Below are 16,608 nucleotides of genomic sequence, written 5' to 3' on the forward strand. Positions count from 1 at the left end.
TGGCTAGATTGGAATGCTGCCAAGCCTTTTGCTATTTTTTGATCATTTCAACCAATATTGCTGTTTGTTTTTAAGCATCTTTAAAGATTTTTGTCAATGTAATTTTCACAAGGACAGGAAATGGGTGGGTGGGGGTGGCAGGTCATAATTATTGAATGACCATAGATGCTGAGAGTCAAACAGTTAAAGTGTTAAAATCCAAATTGTTGACAAATATTCAAAGTAACCAGCCTTAAATGAAACTAATAATGACTCAAGCAGCATTTTTCTTACTTTGCCTGGCTGTAAAAGTCTATTATTAAATCAAGGGAAATATTTTGTGTGGGTTTGTGCATCTGTACAGTGAAATCAACATTTACTGATACTATCGAATCCTTCCAATTGCATAAATAAACAAGATCACACCAAAGAAAACCCAGCTTCTATCACGTCATGGAAGCAATCTGTGAAGCATTGAGTGCTAGCTAACTGCTCAGCTCAGAAGGGGCAAGAGCAAAGAAGAGCCATGGATTGTTCGCGTGTTCATAGCAGTGGCCAGTGTTCCCTCTACTCTTTTCCATCAATGTATGGATTTTTTTCCATCCATGTGTGGAATAATTTTATGTGCACAGAGGGATGTGCAAATGTGCACCACCTACAGAAACACAAAGCTCTGTCAATCAGCCAGGCAGCATTTGAATCTCTCCTGAGTGTTCGCACAAGTGCACAGCTTACAGGGAACACTGACTGTAGTACATGCTGGCTCAACTCTGTAAGCGAATTGCTGCCAGGTGAGTGCGCCCAGTGAGGGGGGAAGATTATCTGTGGCGTGTTGCCAGGCCTTGTCTGTGCCTGGTTTGCTGGAGCGTAGTATCTTTCTGGGGCAGGGAGTTGCCCCACAAGTCCAAGGGCATCCTGCTGCTGCCCCTTTGGCTTTTTGCATGTCATTCAATAGCAAGATTGCACCAGGCTCGGGAGCTCGCTGGGGCTCAGGAGACCTGGGTTCTCTTCCCAGCACTGCCCCGAGATATCAGGAAGGCACCTCCTCACAACTCCAGCACTTGCAGTCCCTGTCACAGCAGTAGCCAAATACTTCCCAGTTGCTAACACACCTTCTACCTGCACCCCTCCAGGTGGGCAATTCTGTTATCCTCACTGTAGAGAGGCCCATGGAGGCTAAATGACTTGCCCAAGGTCACACACAGGGGACTGTGGCAGAGCAGGAAATGAACCCAGCTCTCCAGAAGCCTCCTCTCCGGGCTCCTTTCCTCTCCCATCCTTTATCTTGTCTATTTAGATTGAATTCTTAGGGAGCAGGGGGGACTGTGTTAGTGCAGACATGGCTTGAACTCAGTGGAGGCCTTTCAGCACTTACTTCTTTTGTGCTGCCCAGTGTACACAGTGGTCATTAATCTGGTTAAACAGCAATGAGTGTAGTAAGCAGGCTAAATGAGGGGGGCAACTGAATACCTCTTTTTTCCTGATAAGAGAGTGGCTTCTGCTATTTCACCTAAGGCACTGGCCAGCAGAACGAGGCTTAAACAGAAGCTAAGCCACATGGACCAAGCATAAATCCAGCAGCTGGGACGTCGATTGGTTGCTGCTGCATGTCGGGGCAGCTTGCCAGTGCAGCAGTGGGACGCAGCCCTGTGTAGGAGCAGCGAGAACTTCTTAACACACAGCACTCCTGGACCAGGCAGGCTGCAGCAGTGTGAGCAAGGAAAACGCCTGATGTACTTGATCTCCTGAGTTTAGGGAAACGGGACTTTGTAAACCAACCCAAAGACCAACTTGACTTATGCCATCAATTTCTCCTCCTGCCCGAAACATAGTGCAAAACATTGGCTAATTGCGTGGGCACAATGGGACAAGAATACAAATAATGTCAGGATGAGGATTAATCCAACAGGGACAAGGCATCACCGGTGGCTAATTAGCATCTCAGCAAAGACAGCCTCCAAAATGAAATAGCTGTGACGTTCTAGGACTAAAGATTCAGCTCAGCTGCAGCTTTCTTTACGCACCCTTCCAAAGAAATTACTGCTCTGAATGTAAAGCAGCAACATCCCCTTATCAAATGCCAAGATCAAATTGATGCTGTGTTGCAGCAGACACGGTGGCCCCAGGATAGTAAAGAGATGAGCCTGGTGGGGTAACGCGGGTGAGACACACAAGCTTTTGAGCTCACACCAAAGAACTTGCTGTTGTGAAAACCTGTCTCTTTCAACAACAGAAGCTGGGTTAGTAAAAGATAATACCTCCTGGGCTAAGATCAAATCTTCGTTATTTCAATCGCCCTTCACTGGCTGGGATAAGCGATGGCAAGGTCAGACTGTCTGCGTCCTATGTTTATCACCTCCAGCGAGGCCATGTTATCACCTGAATATTCTGGAGACAGAGACATCCCAGCCATGTTGGCCCAGATTGACATGACAGATGATGCACAAGGAAAATAGAGTGATTTAAGTGCTTTAATTAGCAACTTTAATCAAGCAATTGACACAAGCAAGCAGCTGCTGCTGTTCCACCCCATCTCTCCCAGTGGCTGACAATAAGACCCTTTCAACTGCTTTCATTTAAATGCAAAGCCTGGAAAACAGGTGGTAGTGCTGGAAGAACCTAGTTGGGAATCTTAAATGGCATCCAGGAACTCCAAAAATACTTAGCCCTTGTAATGATGAGCGGAAAGAGGTTCTCAGCTTGAGCAAAGTCAGAATCAACATTGCATTGTTATACTGGTGACACAGGAGTCACGATATTGGATCCACCCACACTATTGGGTCCACATTCACAATCCCGTTTGAAGTGTTGAAGTAAATTGAAATGATTCACTGCAATATTTTGATTGTCATTTGCTGAAATTTTATTTCTGGACCCTCCCAGGACTCTAATCGATAGACCAAAGCCCCGGGTTTGAGTAAGCTGATACACTGTTACGTGTTTCCCTTGATCACAAAATTATCCAGCCTCCTTTTAAAATCCAGCTACAATAGCTGACTTGCATAAGCTCCCCTTGGAATGAAGTCCCCATATACACACTACATGTACCCTGTTGGGGGTAGAGGAGAAAAAAAGTTCCTTTCTCATTTAAGATTTTTCTTCACTGTGGAATAGCAAAGCTAGAAGCTATAGTTTAACAAAATGTCACAGGAAGGAACTGAGTGAGCATCTGGGCCAGGCATATCCGGTTTTCCTAACACTGAACTCTTCTTTATAAATCTACGCTTTGACCTGCCAGTCTCCTGTGGGTATCCAGTCAGTACATACAGGCAGTCCCCGGGTTACGTACAAGATAGGGACTGTAGGTTTGTTCTTAAGTTGAATTTGTACTTAAGTCGGAACTGGCGTCCAGATTCAGCCGCTGCTGAAACTGACCAGCGGCTGACTACAGGAAGCCCGAGGCAGAGTTGCTCTGCCCCGGGCTGCCTGGAATCAGCCGCTGATCAGTTTCAACAGCAGCTGAATCTGGACGCCTGGGACAGAGCAGCTGGGGCGCTGCGGGGACCAACCAGGCAGCACCCCAGCTGCTCTACCCCAGGTGTCCCCAAGTCAGCTGCTGCTGAAACTGATCAGCCGCTGATTCCAGGAAGCCCGGGGCTGATTCCTGTAGTCAGCCGCTGGTCAGTTTCGGCAGTGGCTGACTTGGGGACGCCTGGGGCGGAGCAAGCACTCCTCGGTGCTACTGGACCAACCCAGCAGCACCCCAGCTGCTCTGCCCCAGGCATCCTGATTCAGCCGCTGCTGAAACTGACCAGCAGTGGCTGAATCAGGACGCCTGGGGCAGAGCAGCTGGGGTGCTGCCGGGTTGGTCCAGTAGCGCCGAGGAGCAGCGCTGCAGAACCAACCGGCAGCGCCTCAGCTGCTCTACCACAGGCATCCGCGAGGAAAGCCTGGTCTGCTGGGGGGGGCACAGCTAGTGTGCCCCCCCCCCAGCAGACCAGGGAGACGCGGGCGGTGGGACCGAGACGCGCCCTGGTTCCGCCGCCCTGGTCCTCCGCGGCTTTGCTCCGTGTCTCCCTGTTCTGCTGGGGGGGGGGGGCAGCAGACCAGGGAGACACGGAGCAATGCCGTGGAGGACCCAGGCGGCGGGACCGCGGCGCGTCTGGGCAGTCCCACCGCCCGCGTCCTCTGGGGTGAGAAAAGCCCCGTTCGTAAGTACGGATCCGACATAAGTCGGATCCACGTAACTCTGGGACTGCCTGTACTTGTATTTGCTCCTTCTGATGCAATGCCAGCCAGCAACCAGCAGATGGCAGTATGAAAAAGGCCTCCCAAAACAGCTGTTCAAAGTGTTGCGTTGTGGCATGTAACCCAAAGTCTGGTCATAAAAGGGGAGACTGTTGGCAGCAGGGCGCTTGCACATGTCCTCAAATTCCTTCCCCTTGGACGTGGGTTTAGACCATTAGCACAGAGCACGCACTGTGGCACAGGCCTAGGATCAAATACACGGACTCAGTGTATCTTCCTGCTGCAGGGGTTGTTTTCTTGCCGAGTTTAACGCTGGTGAAACGGGCCACAGGGGATTGGATTTGCCTACAAACTTGGGGAAGTGACAGAAGCCCTGCCCACCAGAAAGGGTAGTTAGTGGTGAGGGTAGGGCACCTAACAGGTAACACCAAAGGTTTTGTGGCAGCACAAAACTCCCAGTTACATGTTCAATAGGGGAAAGCTTTATCTTGGCTTCATCTTTCAGCCTCCCTCTATCACAGCACCTTTTGCCAGCCCTCAGTCCACTATGCAAGGATGCCACAGACTATCTTGGCATTTAGACAAGAGGGCCGCAGCTTATCAGATACTCAGATTCAGCACTTGTTACTGGCCGTCCCGCAGAGCTGCCGCACACCAGATCACAGAAGCCCTGGCAACTAGGAGGAGGAATTCCTCCTGTATTAGGAATTCCTGCGCTAAAGGCAGGCAGGCTGAGCTCAAGGAACTAGGATGCAAGAGCAAGGGAGAGTCAGAAAGTTTTAGATGCCCCAGCCAAGGACTCCTCCCTCTGCCACCACTGGGAAAGCCAACAGGAAACACAGCAGGTCCCAGAAGGCAATAGTTACACAGTTGGCCACAGCTTATTGAAATATCAATCCACGGGCTACAATCCTGCATTAGAAATAGGACAGCATTGGAGTTTGGCTACCCCTCCAGCCAGACCAGGTCTAGAGCTCTCAGCCCCTCTACAACTGCACTCAGCGTTTCCTCCTTCCTTGCCAAGATACCCAAATGGCTCATTGCCTGAGGGCACCCACCAAGACTCGCTCCACTGCCTTGTGAAAGCTACCAGGAAACGGGAGCGCTGTTCTTGGAGAATCGGTGGCTAGACAACTTTTCATTGTGTGCTTTGGGGACACTGAGCCAATGAGTGGATGTGTCAGGCACAGGCAGGCAACGACAAGCGTGCCAGGCAATTGCTCACCCCTGCCCTAACTGCTTATGAAATTCTCACACATTTCTCCCTCCGTGGTCTTGGCTAGTGGTTCTGTCATCCCTAAATGTAACAGCGCTTCAGCATTTTACTGCTGCTGCCTCACCAGACAGTCTCACCACCACCATCTCTACGGGGAGCAGAGGTCGGCTGAAGGAGGTGCCTATTTCTGTTCCTGCATCCACTTATGCATCCAGGCAGAGTTCCTCTGGGTAGTGTCCACTGGCTCCCTCCATGCTTTTGGACTCTCTGCTCAGAGTCCCCTTCTGGTTCCCTTGTTTTAGCCTTTTGACCTCCCTGCCTACCCATTTTGGTTTCTTTTAATTTGGTGCCCATAACTATTTGGCTTCCTGGGCTCAGTGGATCCTCCTTTAGCCATGGGCAGGCATTTCCTGGATCCCAATAGGACTACCCTCTTTATTCTTGATTAGAGTGGGGCCTACGAGCAGGATCTACACAAGCAGTCACGGCTTCCTCTCCTTTTTGCACACCCCTTCACAATACCCCATCTAGCAGCTACTTCTGGGATGTCAGGGTCTGACCAATGGGAGGCCAGACATAGCAACAGTCTCTGGTTTAACACAGACACTGGCCACCAACTTACCTGCCTGAGGGATTGCTATTTTCCTTTACAAGGGTTTTAAAACAGAAAAGGGGAGATTACGGCTTGCCAAGGTACCAGCGGCCACCAGCTGCAGGGGAAGGAGAGAGAAAGAATGACTGCTATAGCCAAGAGCCAACATTGCAAAGACTGCTCTTGTTTGTCCTACGTGACGTGAAAGTGATGCTCTTTGTGGACTTAAAGCTTAGATTGGAGAGGATCTCATGGACACATTAAGCTTACTTTGGGGGGAGGAGATAGCTTGAGATATTTTCTTGTTCCAAGAGAAGAGATCAAAGCTTCCTACTACATATAGAGATCATTGAGACCCTTCCTACCCCCGCCCCACCACGTATATTTACGGACGTCCTTACAGAAAAGAGCCATCAAAGCATTCCAATGAGACAGGTATTTATTTAGTTCAAGCGCTAAGGAGTTTGGTTTATATTATCAAACAGAGTTGAGGTACCAGTGACATTCCAACATGACGAGAAAGAACCTTTCCCCCGCCCTTTTACAATTTCTTTAGCTACTTTCCATCAAGACAAAAATAGTGAATAATGGATAGTTGCAGAAAGTACTGTACATCAAGCCAGAGTGGAAAGGGGACAAGAAACAAAGTGGAAATTTTTACCATTTTAAAACCCTATTTACAAACGAGCCTGTTATCATAGGTCAACTGGAAGCGTGGATGGAGCAAAGAAAATCTAAGCAGCTTGGAATGAGGAAGCATTGTACATTCCCTAAACATTCTGCTTCCATGTACATTATCAGAGACTTCCTTTCACTAAAAAAAGGGGGTAGTATTGGAACATGCATTGGGAATTATGGAAACAATGACTGCAGTCAGTGGATGCAGGGACAAATTGCATTACACACATTGGCTAGTCAGGGGTATGTCCTGGGCTCAGTAGGAATACACCAACAGCAGCTGAAAATGTTAAAAACATGAGTTGTCCTGGTTTATACCACCACAAAGTATTTACAATGTTCAAGACTCCTTGAGGTCAGGTTCTACTACTCATGTTCAGGCAAAGACAAGTTCTAACGGGCTGATCTTGCAAGCCCTTATTCAGATGAGCAGTCTATAGTGTGCACAAGTAGCCCCATTAAAATAAGCACAGCAACTCAGCTGAGAAAGGACTACTTGCTTGAGTCGTCATCTGACTTGCCTGCCTAAGACTAGCTTGTCAAACGCTTCAAGGTTAAAAGTGCAGAGCAACAAGCTGCTTTAAAACCTCCTGTTCTGGTGTTTTCCTTGTACAGTATTTTATGGAGGCAAAAATGCTGCGCTGGTTTACAGGAATCCAAACTATTGAACAGAATTGCTATAAGAACCCAAGCCAAAGAAAACTGAATATTAAAAGCAGCTAGACGGGGTTTTTGTTTTTTGCACAATAAAGGCGACTAAATACAGGAAAAGTAGCCAGGTTTTCCTCTCCGCATCAGCTTCTTTGAAATAAAGAATATGATCCTTCATCATATTTCACTGATGTTTATTTCAACACATGCCACGTCAAAAAAATCGCCTTTAATATTGCATTATAAAAGCACTTTACATCTCATTTCTGCCTTTAATGTTAAGTTATTGGTATGCAGAGTTGTTATAAATCCAGGGCAGGTCACGATTTGACATTTTACTCCAGAATGCAGAATTTCACACCTTCTCTGAATATTGCCAGATAACAGCAGTGGGGAAGGGGGCATTATCCCCTTTCCTCCCCCCATTTGGTTATTTTCAGTGGGAGAAAGGAAGGACTTTGTTGATTAAGTGACACTCATAAGTAGACTCAGGAATTTTTTCCTGCACTGTAACTCACCAACACTTCCTGCAAACAATGTATTTACAATTGTGTTTATTAACTGACAGCAAATTTCACACAAGGACTAGTAAAGATTACGAGGGTACGCTTCTAGTGTATTGGTTTCTCTGTGTTTCTTGGGTGGCTACATCTTGCAACACTGGCAAAGCTCTACAGCTATTCCTCAGCAAAACAAAAAATACTGAAAATAGTAAAAAAAATTAAGCCAAGAAATAAATATAAAAGAAAAATGGTTAATTGTAGCTTAGTTAAATATAAAACTAAATTATTAGCTATTTAACCAAACTATACAGATCTAATGAAAAAACTAACACAACTTGGAAGACCCAACATAAAAAAATGCTAAAAATTAAAGGCATGTGTCTGCATAATCGTAAGTTTCTTCCAACTTATTAGAATTCCCTTCTTTGTTGCGTAGGATCTTTCAATTCTAATTATGTAGGCTCAAAAGTAAACACCTCCCGCCCCCTTCCTCAGTTTAGTTAGGACCATGATAAGGAAAACCGTGTGCTGTTCTTGAATCAATACACCCCATATTAACTATAAATTATTGTAATGTTGCTACTTGTTCCATCAAATGCTGTTTTGTCTTTCTGCCAAAACTGGACATGTCAATTAACAGATACAAATTTGGTTTTAGGGCTAATGCTACACTGTGTTTCAAAATTCCTTTTTTAAAATTGCTTTTCTCTCTGACACAATAGCCAAAACATCACATTCCAATCTCTCAAGTAGTAATTTCCTTGACTGGAGTTCTTCATAAAAAATGCTTTTAAAACTGCAAATCCAAGACATCTGTTTACTTTTCTCCTGCAAAAGTGTTTCTTTAGTACATGGGGTCCTCCCCCAAAGCGCCATTTATCAATATCAGAAAGACACTTTAGTATTGCTGGGAATGCTTTCTTGGAAATTTGACTCTGCAAAGACTAAAAGTCTCAGTAGCCTTTTTCAGCATCCCAACCCTGCTAAAATGTCAGGTTTCCAAAATGTTTAAGCATTTCAGCGTAGATTATTATAGCTTTTGTTCATTTGTTTTATATGGAAAAGGTAGCATCTAACTCTTAAGGATATGCCAACTCTGCCTCTCTTTTGTGGTCTCACCATTTCCAGTTTGATAGAGAAATCAAGTGTGTACAGTGTATGTGTTATTCTGCATATACTTCTTGACTAACTCCATTCAAAACTTACTTGATTTCCATCATTTCAAAGTGCAATATCATAACATATTAAAAAAGGAACAAATATTTAGAAACGGTACCTATCTTGTTAAAGTTATAACTGGAATATACTGGAATATTTTGGCTTTATTTTTTTTCCTTATAAATAGTGAAGACACTGACATTTTCTTGTGTGTGTGTGTGTGTGTGTGTGCGCGCGCGCGTGCGCGCTTGTGAAGCTAATAGATCATCTCCACGAGACAGCCAGCAACGATGAATTGCAATACGTTATTACTGAGGGGACGGTTCAAGCCAATATTCACACCGCAGTCAATGAAGAGTAAAGGGAGGGGAAGCAGTGATGTTCTGGAGAAAGGTGAGAGAAGCAACATGGTATTAGCAGGAACAACCTCCTTCACTGACAGGCTGCTCTTGAGGCTTTTCCAGTTTTATGTCAATCACTGGAAGAAGTAAGTTAAGGCAAACTCATTGGCACACTCCCCTTTTGGCATTGCTCAGTCCAAAGCTAGCCTCCTGCTGAAAACAGGAGCCAGCAACGATGGTTGGCAGTCACCCTCGTTCTGCCACATTTCTCTGCACTGCATCTAGGTGGGGCTTTCGGATGGCATTTTCAGAGGAACACAACACATCAAGCCTAACATGGAGCTGCTTGAGATAAGTGCCACTGGGAGCCAGCCCCCCCGTATGCCTCCCTCAACCACACCAACTTCAATCCTCCTTCCTGCCTGCCAAATTCCTTGGTCTGAGCCCAGAGCCCCCTTCTGCACCCCAACCCCCTCAGCCCTAGCCCCAACCCATAGCCACAGACCCAGCCGGAGCCCTCACACCTGTCATGTCCCAACCCACTGCCTTGGTCCAGAGCTGCCGCGCCCCCCCTCCCCCACACACACCCTGAATTCGTTTCTGGTCTCACCCCAGATCTCATACCCCTACCCCCGAGGCAGCTCAGTGAAAGTGATGGTATGGCCTCGGTGGGGCAGGAGTGCCTGGTTGTGTGGGAGTAGAAAGTTGGTAACCCTATTTTAAAGAAAGTTTTCCACAGCCTCTCACTGCCACTGCAGAGCCCGAAGGCAATAGGGTAAGGAGAGCAGATGCTTCTTGGCAACCCTCACTACTTTCTGCTGCTCCGAGCACTCCCCAGCCTCAAAGAAAAAGGTTCCCTCAATTATCACTGCACCCACAGCACTGTACCCAGGGGGCTGTGTGGGGCAAAGGGATGTGGCAGGCGAGAAGAGTGATAAGTGCCCAAAAAGCTAGTGAAAGTAACCGCAGGCTCACAGTGGGAGAGATGGTAACTTGGCTTTTGCCACAGAATGTCCAGTCCCTCACAAATGCTTGCCCAGAAACAGGCGACTATCAGAACTGCAATGAGGGAAAGAGGAGTATCAAAATGAGGATTTTAAGGTTCAGACTCTCAATCTGCAGGTTCAGGAGGGCCCTAGAGGCACTGTCACAAAACCTTTACCATTGGTTTTGTCCTTGATGAGAAAAAGGCAATTTCCAAATTCACAGACAAGTACATGCAGTTAATTATACTCGCAGCATCCACTTCGTCACCACGAACCCTACATGCACTAAACGCAGTAATGAGTCTTCAGTCAATTCATGATTTCCTAGAGGAGTTTGGTCTAATTCCCATACCCATCACGGGATTTTAGGCATTTATCCTGCCACCCTGAAACTAAATGAATTATTTGCTTTGGTCTTCATGGCTGAGGATAATGGGGAGATTCCCAAACCTGAGTCATTCTTTTTAGGTGACAAATCTGAGGATTTGTCTCAGAATGAGGTGTCATTAGAGGTGGTTTTGGAACAAGCAGCTAAACAGTAACACGTCACCGGAACCAGATGGCATTCACCCAAGAGTTCTGAAAGAACTCGAAGTAAAACTGTGGAACTATTAACTATGGTTTGTAACCTGTCCTTTAAATCAGCTTCTGTACCTAATGACTGAAAGATAGCTAATGTGATGCCAATATTTAAAAAGGGCTCTAGAAGTGATCCTGGCAATTAGACTGGTAAATCTAACATAAGTACCAGGCAAATTAGTTGAAACTATAGTAAAGAATAAAATTGTCAGACAAATACATGAACATAATTGTTGAGGAAAAGTCAACATGGTTTCTGTAAAGGGAAATCATGCCTTACTAATCTACTAGTGTTCTTTGAAGGGGTAGAATACATGTAGAATAGCGATTTATTTTGACGTGTGGGGCTGCATAGACTGTGCTAAATTTCAAAATAAGCTATTTTGAAATTACCTCGAAATAAGCCACGCAATTTGCTTAGTTCGAGGTAAGGGTGCAGTGTAGACACACCCTAAGGCTCTGGCTCCATCATTACAGCGCACCCACAGATGACAAGCACAATGTAGAACACAAATCCCTAAACATGCAGATTCATGGCAGCTCAGCACACGTCTCAGAGGATTCGGCTCAGGTAATTCAAGGTGGCATACAGTTCATGCAGCTGGTTGCCCCAATGATCTATACTTGCGGAGGAAGTTCTTGGGAAGGAGATAAATGGGGTAAAGTAAAAGTCAGCAAGAAACAAAGAACTGAAGAACCCATTGTTACAGATCTGTCTTGTTTTGATTCTCTAAATCCTCGCACAGTTAAGAGAAAGTTGTTTAATAAAGAGGCTTAAAGCTACAGGTCTGCCAATACTATGCAGATCAGTTTTGGAGCAAGAAAGCCTGATGATTAGCCCAAGTTCCTTGAACCCCACATGGTTCTGTAAGTAATAGGAAATGGAAAAAATCTCATTGCTGGTCTTGACCCCCTCAACAGCAGAGGAGACACACAGCGGCAAGTTGCTCTGCTATCTGCACTCTGCAGAAAGCCCAATGGAAAGTGGCTTTATAGCTCTCACATTTGGAGACAGGATACAACTCCCTGATGGAGGCAGCAGGAATCAATAGGAGCTACTACAGGCAAGGACTGAGTTCTGACACTGTCCTTCTCAATAATAAAATAGGCACTGATTAGCCTGTCAGCTGTGTGCCGCTGAGAAAAGGTCCTTGAGTCATCAAGTGCGTGCTACACACAGAAAGCCCAGGATTTAATAGATGCAACTCTCAGCTGCTAAAATCATGGCTTTACAGGATCGTTACTTTACACCCGACAGGCTAACTTTCTGCATTCCAGGTATGCTTTCTTCCAGTTCTAGCATTCCTTTCCAAACAGTGCTGTAGAACATCTCCCTCACGCTGCCAGCTGGTTATCTGAAACAGATTATCCCCTAAATAACCTCCCCTTTATCTTCCACCCTCTTTCCAACAAGATCTAGCTCTGCTGTCATCTCTTCACCTTCTCCACTCCTGCATCCTTGTCATCCACATTGATCCTCACCTCCTCTCATCCCCTAGCACCACCCACAATAACCCACCCACTCCCACTTCAATGCCCTCTTTCTCAACCCTGCCCACTCCTTTGGCTTCATCCCCTTGAAAAATGCATGCTCATGTCCCCCATACTCAGGAGCCCACCATTAGCCCTTTCTCCAATTACTGCACCATCTCCCTTGTTCCTTGCAGTGTCAAGAGAAGCAGAGATAATGGGGGAGCAGAAGCAGAGGTCCCCAGATGTGGTCAGGAAGAGGACAGACCTTGGTGTTTGTACCTGAGGGGTTATAGATGGTGTAGAGTTTGCTAATTGTACCCAGCTTCTCAAAGCCTCATCCTGTCTTGACTTCTGTGACTATCAGCTGGAACTCCTACATCTGAGCAAAGCACCTCTTGTGGAAATCCCTTTATGCCCCTTCTCCAAGGGACTCCTGTAACAGTATCCCCAGCCTTTCCTCTCTATGCTGAGTGATTTTTATTGCATGCTACTTGGAAACACACATAACATGCCTCCATTCAGCGACCATCTCAGCTGAAGCAGTATGATTTTTGGCCATGTTCGGTAGGTCTTTCCTCCTAAGCCCTCTGCATTCTTTACGTACTATATAGGCCTATATCCTTCAGTCAGTTTGGCACCCAAGTCTTGCAGCTTCATCCTCTATAAAACAAGTCTTGGATCCAGATCACAAATGCTTCAGGGCCCTACCTTGACTATTGCAAACTCCTCCTTGACATCTAACCTGTTCAAGATGCTGGACTAAGAATTCTCTGGCCTGTTGATCTGTGTCACCCTCCTTTGAATCCTCTTTCCCGACACATTAAATTCAAGCCTCTTGTCCTCATTTCCAACTCTGATCATCCCTGTTTTTTCACTCGTGTCCCTGCATAACCCTCCCACCTCTGCTGATCCCAGGCTCAATACCTCCCCCTTGTTCTCTTTACAACTTGTTCCACAAGTGGCCTTGCAATTTCTTCCATGCTGCTCCTACAGCATGGAACATCTGCACTGAACTAGTCTGTAAGGATCGTATCTTTCCTCAGCACACACTTTGGTGATGCTCATAAGCAATCAGCCCAGTAAAAACAACTAGGCAGGGTCCAATTTTATATTTATACCTCTCCCTCCCCCATCCTGTATGTACTCAGGGATTGCAAGTCCCCATGGGGGAAAGCACCTAGCTGTACAGCCACAGAATTATGGCTCGAACAAGTAAAGGATACTATCTTCTCTGCTTTTGTCCTGTGTGCTCTCCATTCCAGGCAAGGCAGCTGCCACACGTCGGAAAAGCTGCAAAAGAGAAAGGTAAAAGAAAAAACTCATTACACGAGTAATGACATTTGTGACAAGGTTCCAATTCTGCAGGACACAACGGAATGACTTCATACGTGTTTGTGTACTAGCTCAAGATCTGTACTGGTTAGACTACAACACCCAGAGTAACCTTTGAATCTCAGAGAGGACTCGTTCTTGTTAACATTGGAGGTTGAATTAATTGGACACAGTTAAACAATCCATTAGTGTCTTTGGAAACGAAGAACTTACTGAGAGAGACAGGCACTCCAGAGTTCCAATCTTTGTTGTAGCACTGAGCACTTATTTGCGGGATGAGGTTCCCCGTGTGTAACCTGAGGATTCAGATCCTCACTAGACAAATGCTAAGTTCTAGAATGAGGATGTAGGCCTCGAATGTACGGTGAATCTGGCTCTGGCCATTCTTTGAGAGATACTTGTTTGTCTTTTCCATTTATGCAGAATTCAGCCTCTAATTCATACCTGCCCAAACACATTGTCATTGGTATGTTCAGCTACATGGTGTTTTAAAATGAGGCACTATGTCAAACCTACCTTTTCCCTCTTCTGTGCATTCTACAATTAGTATCTTTCCTATAATGTGGAACTCAGCTTTGCGCAGTGTCTGCCAGATGGCATTTCTTCAACCCTCTGGACAAAAACCTGCAGCCTTTTACCACCATAAGTCTATGCCACCAATCCCATTCACAATTTTGCTGTCAATAAGCTTATTTCCCAAGGAGTTCATGTGTGACATAGGAAATATTTTCCTCACACTGTGGCATTCTGATATTTTTCCACAGGAGAATCATGCAGCGAAGGATTGTGGCTTTGCTGAACAGTGTTCTCTCAGAGAACTAGGGAGGTAAGCGACTAATCAACTTGTCGACTATCTGATAAGCAAAGACACTGGTTGACTTGTCACTTCCCCCCACCTTGTTGCCTCTTTCAGAAAGAGGCGGGGGGGGAGAGCGGGGAGTAGGTGGGGAATAGAGAGGAGGGGATACGGGGGGAGCCAGCTTAAAAACCAGTTCCCCCCAGCTCCAGCTGCACAGGAGGGGGCAGGGGCGGAGTTCCACTTTTGAAACGTACAAGAGTCCTTGCTGGGGCTCTTGTACATGTCGAAGTGGAAGCACTATATTGAGCCTGGGGCCAACAGGGGATTGTAAGTCCCCCACTGGCCCCAGGCTCCATGCCGCGTTTCAGTCTGCTCCATGCTGCACAGCACTTCCACCTTTGAAATGTAGCAACAGCCCAGCAGGCTCTTGCTACATTTCAAAGCAGAAGTGTCCTTATCGATTAATCGAATAGTTGTTGGAATTCCATCGACTATTTGATTAATCTAATTTTAACACCTACAGAGAACCAGCCACATCAAGTAGATGCAACTTCATAGTCTTCCACAGCACCATTCCGCATTTGCCAATGCCTCTGGGAATTATGTACAGACTTGAGTACGATCCTCCGAGTGTTAGAAGAGGGAATGCAAGAAAGTATCTGTTCTTCCCTCTTTTCTGTAGTCCCTGAAAAACTCTTTCAACAGCAGAGGATCGGTGCTGTGCTACTGTACACAATACATGCCCAGTAGTAGGTATAGGAACGAAGCTGTCACACACACCTGAGTTAAACTTTCACAAGATTCATACTGAGCTTACCATGTATGATATGCCTATGTGCTGAGAGGCACCATGAACACTGGACTGGGAGATTCCAGGTGCTTTGGGAGTTTTGCAGTCAGTTGGCTGAGCACATACATGCAGCTGCTGCAGAGATGCAACAAGCTATAACCTTGCTACAGAAACAGACAGCAAGCGTCCAAACCCTATGGTCACCGCGTCAGCTGTCTATCAGTGCCCGCTATTCTTTCATTGATCTTCTTGGATAACCCCAAGCTCCCCAATAACCCAGCTTATCTAGGACACTGAAGAACTTCAAAAGCTACTTTCAGACATCTGGGGTGAACCTGTTCATACAATTAATTTACCGCCTGGAATCAATGCTAAAATGAAATTCACTAAGACATTGTTGGCATGATCAACAATGCAGATGTTGCTGAAATTAAAAGAGACCATGCCTACATGTAACAGAGTTGAGGGGTTGGTCTTCCCTGGGCAGACCTACATACAGTTTGGAATCTGACCTATGTTCATTTGTCATTACTAGTCATTACTAATTCGGTAGCAGGCTGTTTCAAGGTGTAAGGTCAAAACTAACAAGAGGTACAACAGAGGCATCAGCAAAGCAGGTTTCCCGCACAACTATCAACATCTCATCCCTCTTCTTGAGGGATCAGTGCTCATATCACATGCCCCATCAGTACTCGGTCTGTGCTGAGGGAGCTAATGATCAAATTTGCTGATGAATCCTGGTTATGTGCCACATTGTGCATCCACTAAGAAGAAGGAACCATCGCAAAAATTCCCAATCATTTCCCTTCTTTATGTCTGATCAGTTTTTAGCCAAGAAAGCCCCTATATGGGCAATGTTTTTCAGACACCTGCAGCCCATTAAGGCCTGTGGAGCTGCTTTAAAAGATTTTCCCTGGTAAGGAAGAGGGAAGGAAAAGAGTAAAGGACTAAAAGGAGGAAGCATGTTGCTGAAGGTAGGGGTAAGAGAGCGAGAGACTTGCTCAGGTACCAGAGGAAAGGCATTAGGAGGGATCATTTGGGGAAGTGGCCAGGGAAAAAGCTGCCAGATGAGTGAAAGTAATCCTATCTCTTGCTGCTACCTGGGTTCTCCCAACTCTCCCCACTCATCACAGAGTCTACCCCAAGAAGGGAGACCAATTGGGTTTTCACCCCAACTGTGGACTAGCCTGTGTTGAGTATGGCTCAGCAGGCTGTGGCCCTTGCCTGGAGAAAAAAGAAGGCTGTGTGGAGGGTCACAGCGAGTCTCTGAAACAAACACTGTCTGTCAGAAGTGCAGGACCCACAGGGCATGGTCGGAGCTTTGCCACACAAGACATGACCTG

The 16,608-nt window shown here is 46.2% G+C and overlaps 1 protein-coding gene across 2 annotated transcripts in view; it reads right to left on the minus strand.

Annotated features, from left to right (window-relative positions):
• Window positions 1-9,178: 9,178 nt before the first annotated feature.
• The window catches only part of RAB6A (RAB6A, member RAS oncogene family), a 106,526-nt gene continuing 99,096 nt past the window's right edge, over window positions 9,179-16,608 (minus strand). For both annotated transcript variants that reach the window (XM_075919572.1, XM_075919573.1), the window contains exons 7-8: window positions 13,568-13,634; window positions 9,179-9,443 (exon numbers count right to left, since the gene is read on the minus strand). In XM_075919572.1, the coding sequence (XP_075775687.1) occupies window positions 9,379-9,443; window positions 13,568-13,634 (132 nt within the window). In that variant the 3' untranslated portion in view covers window positions 9,179-9,378. The remainder of the gene's footprint in view (window positions 9,444-13,567; window positions 13,635-16,608) is intronic.

Source organism: Pelodiscus sinensis, chromosome 1 (genome assembly GCF_049634645.1).
Source record: "Pelodiscus sinensis isolate JC-2024 chromosome 1, ASM4963464v1, whole genome shotgun sequence".
NCBI lineage: Eukaryota > Metazoa > Chordata > Testudines > Trionychidae > Pelodiscus > Pelodiscus sinensis.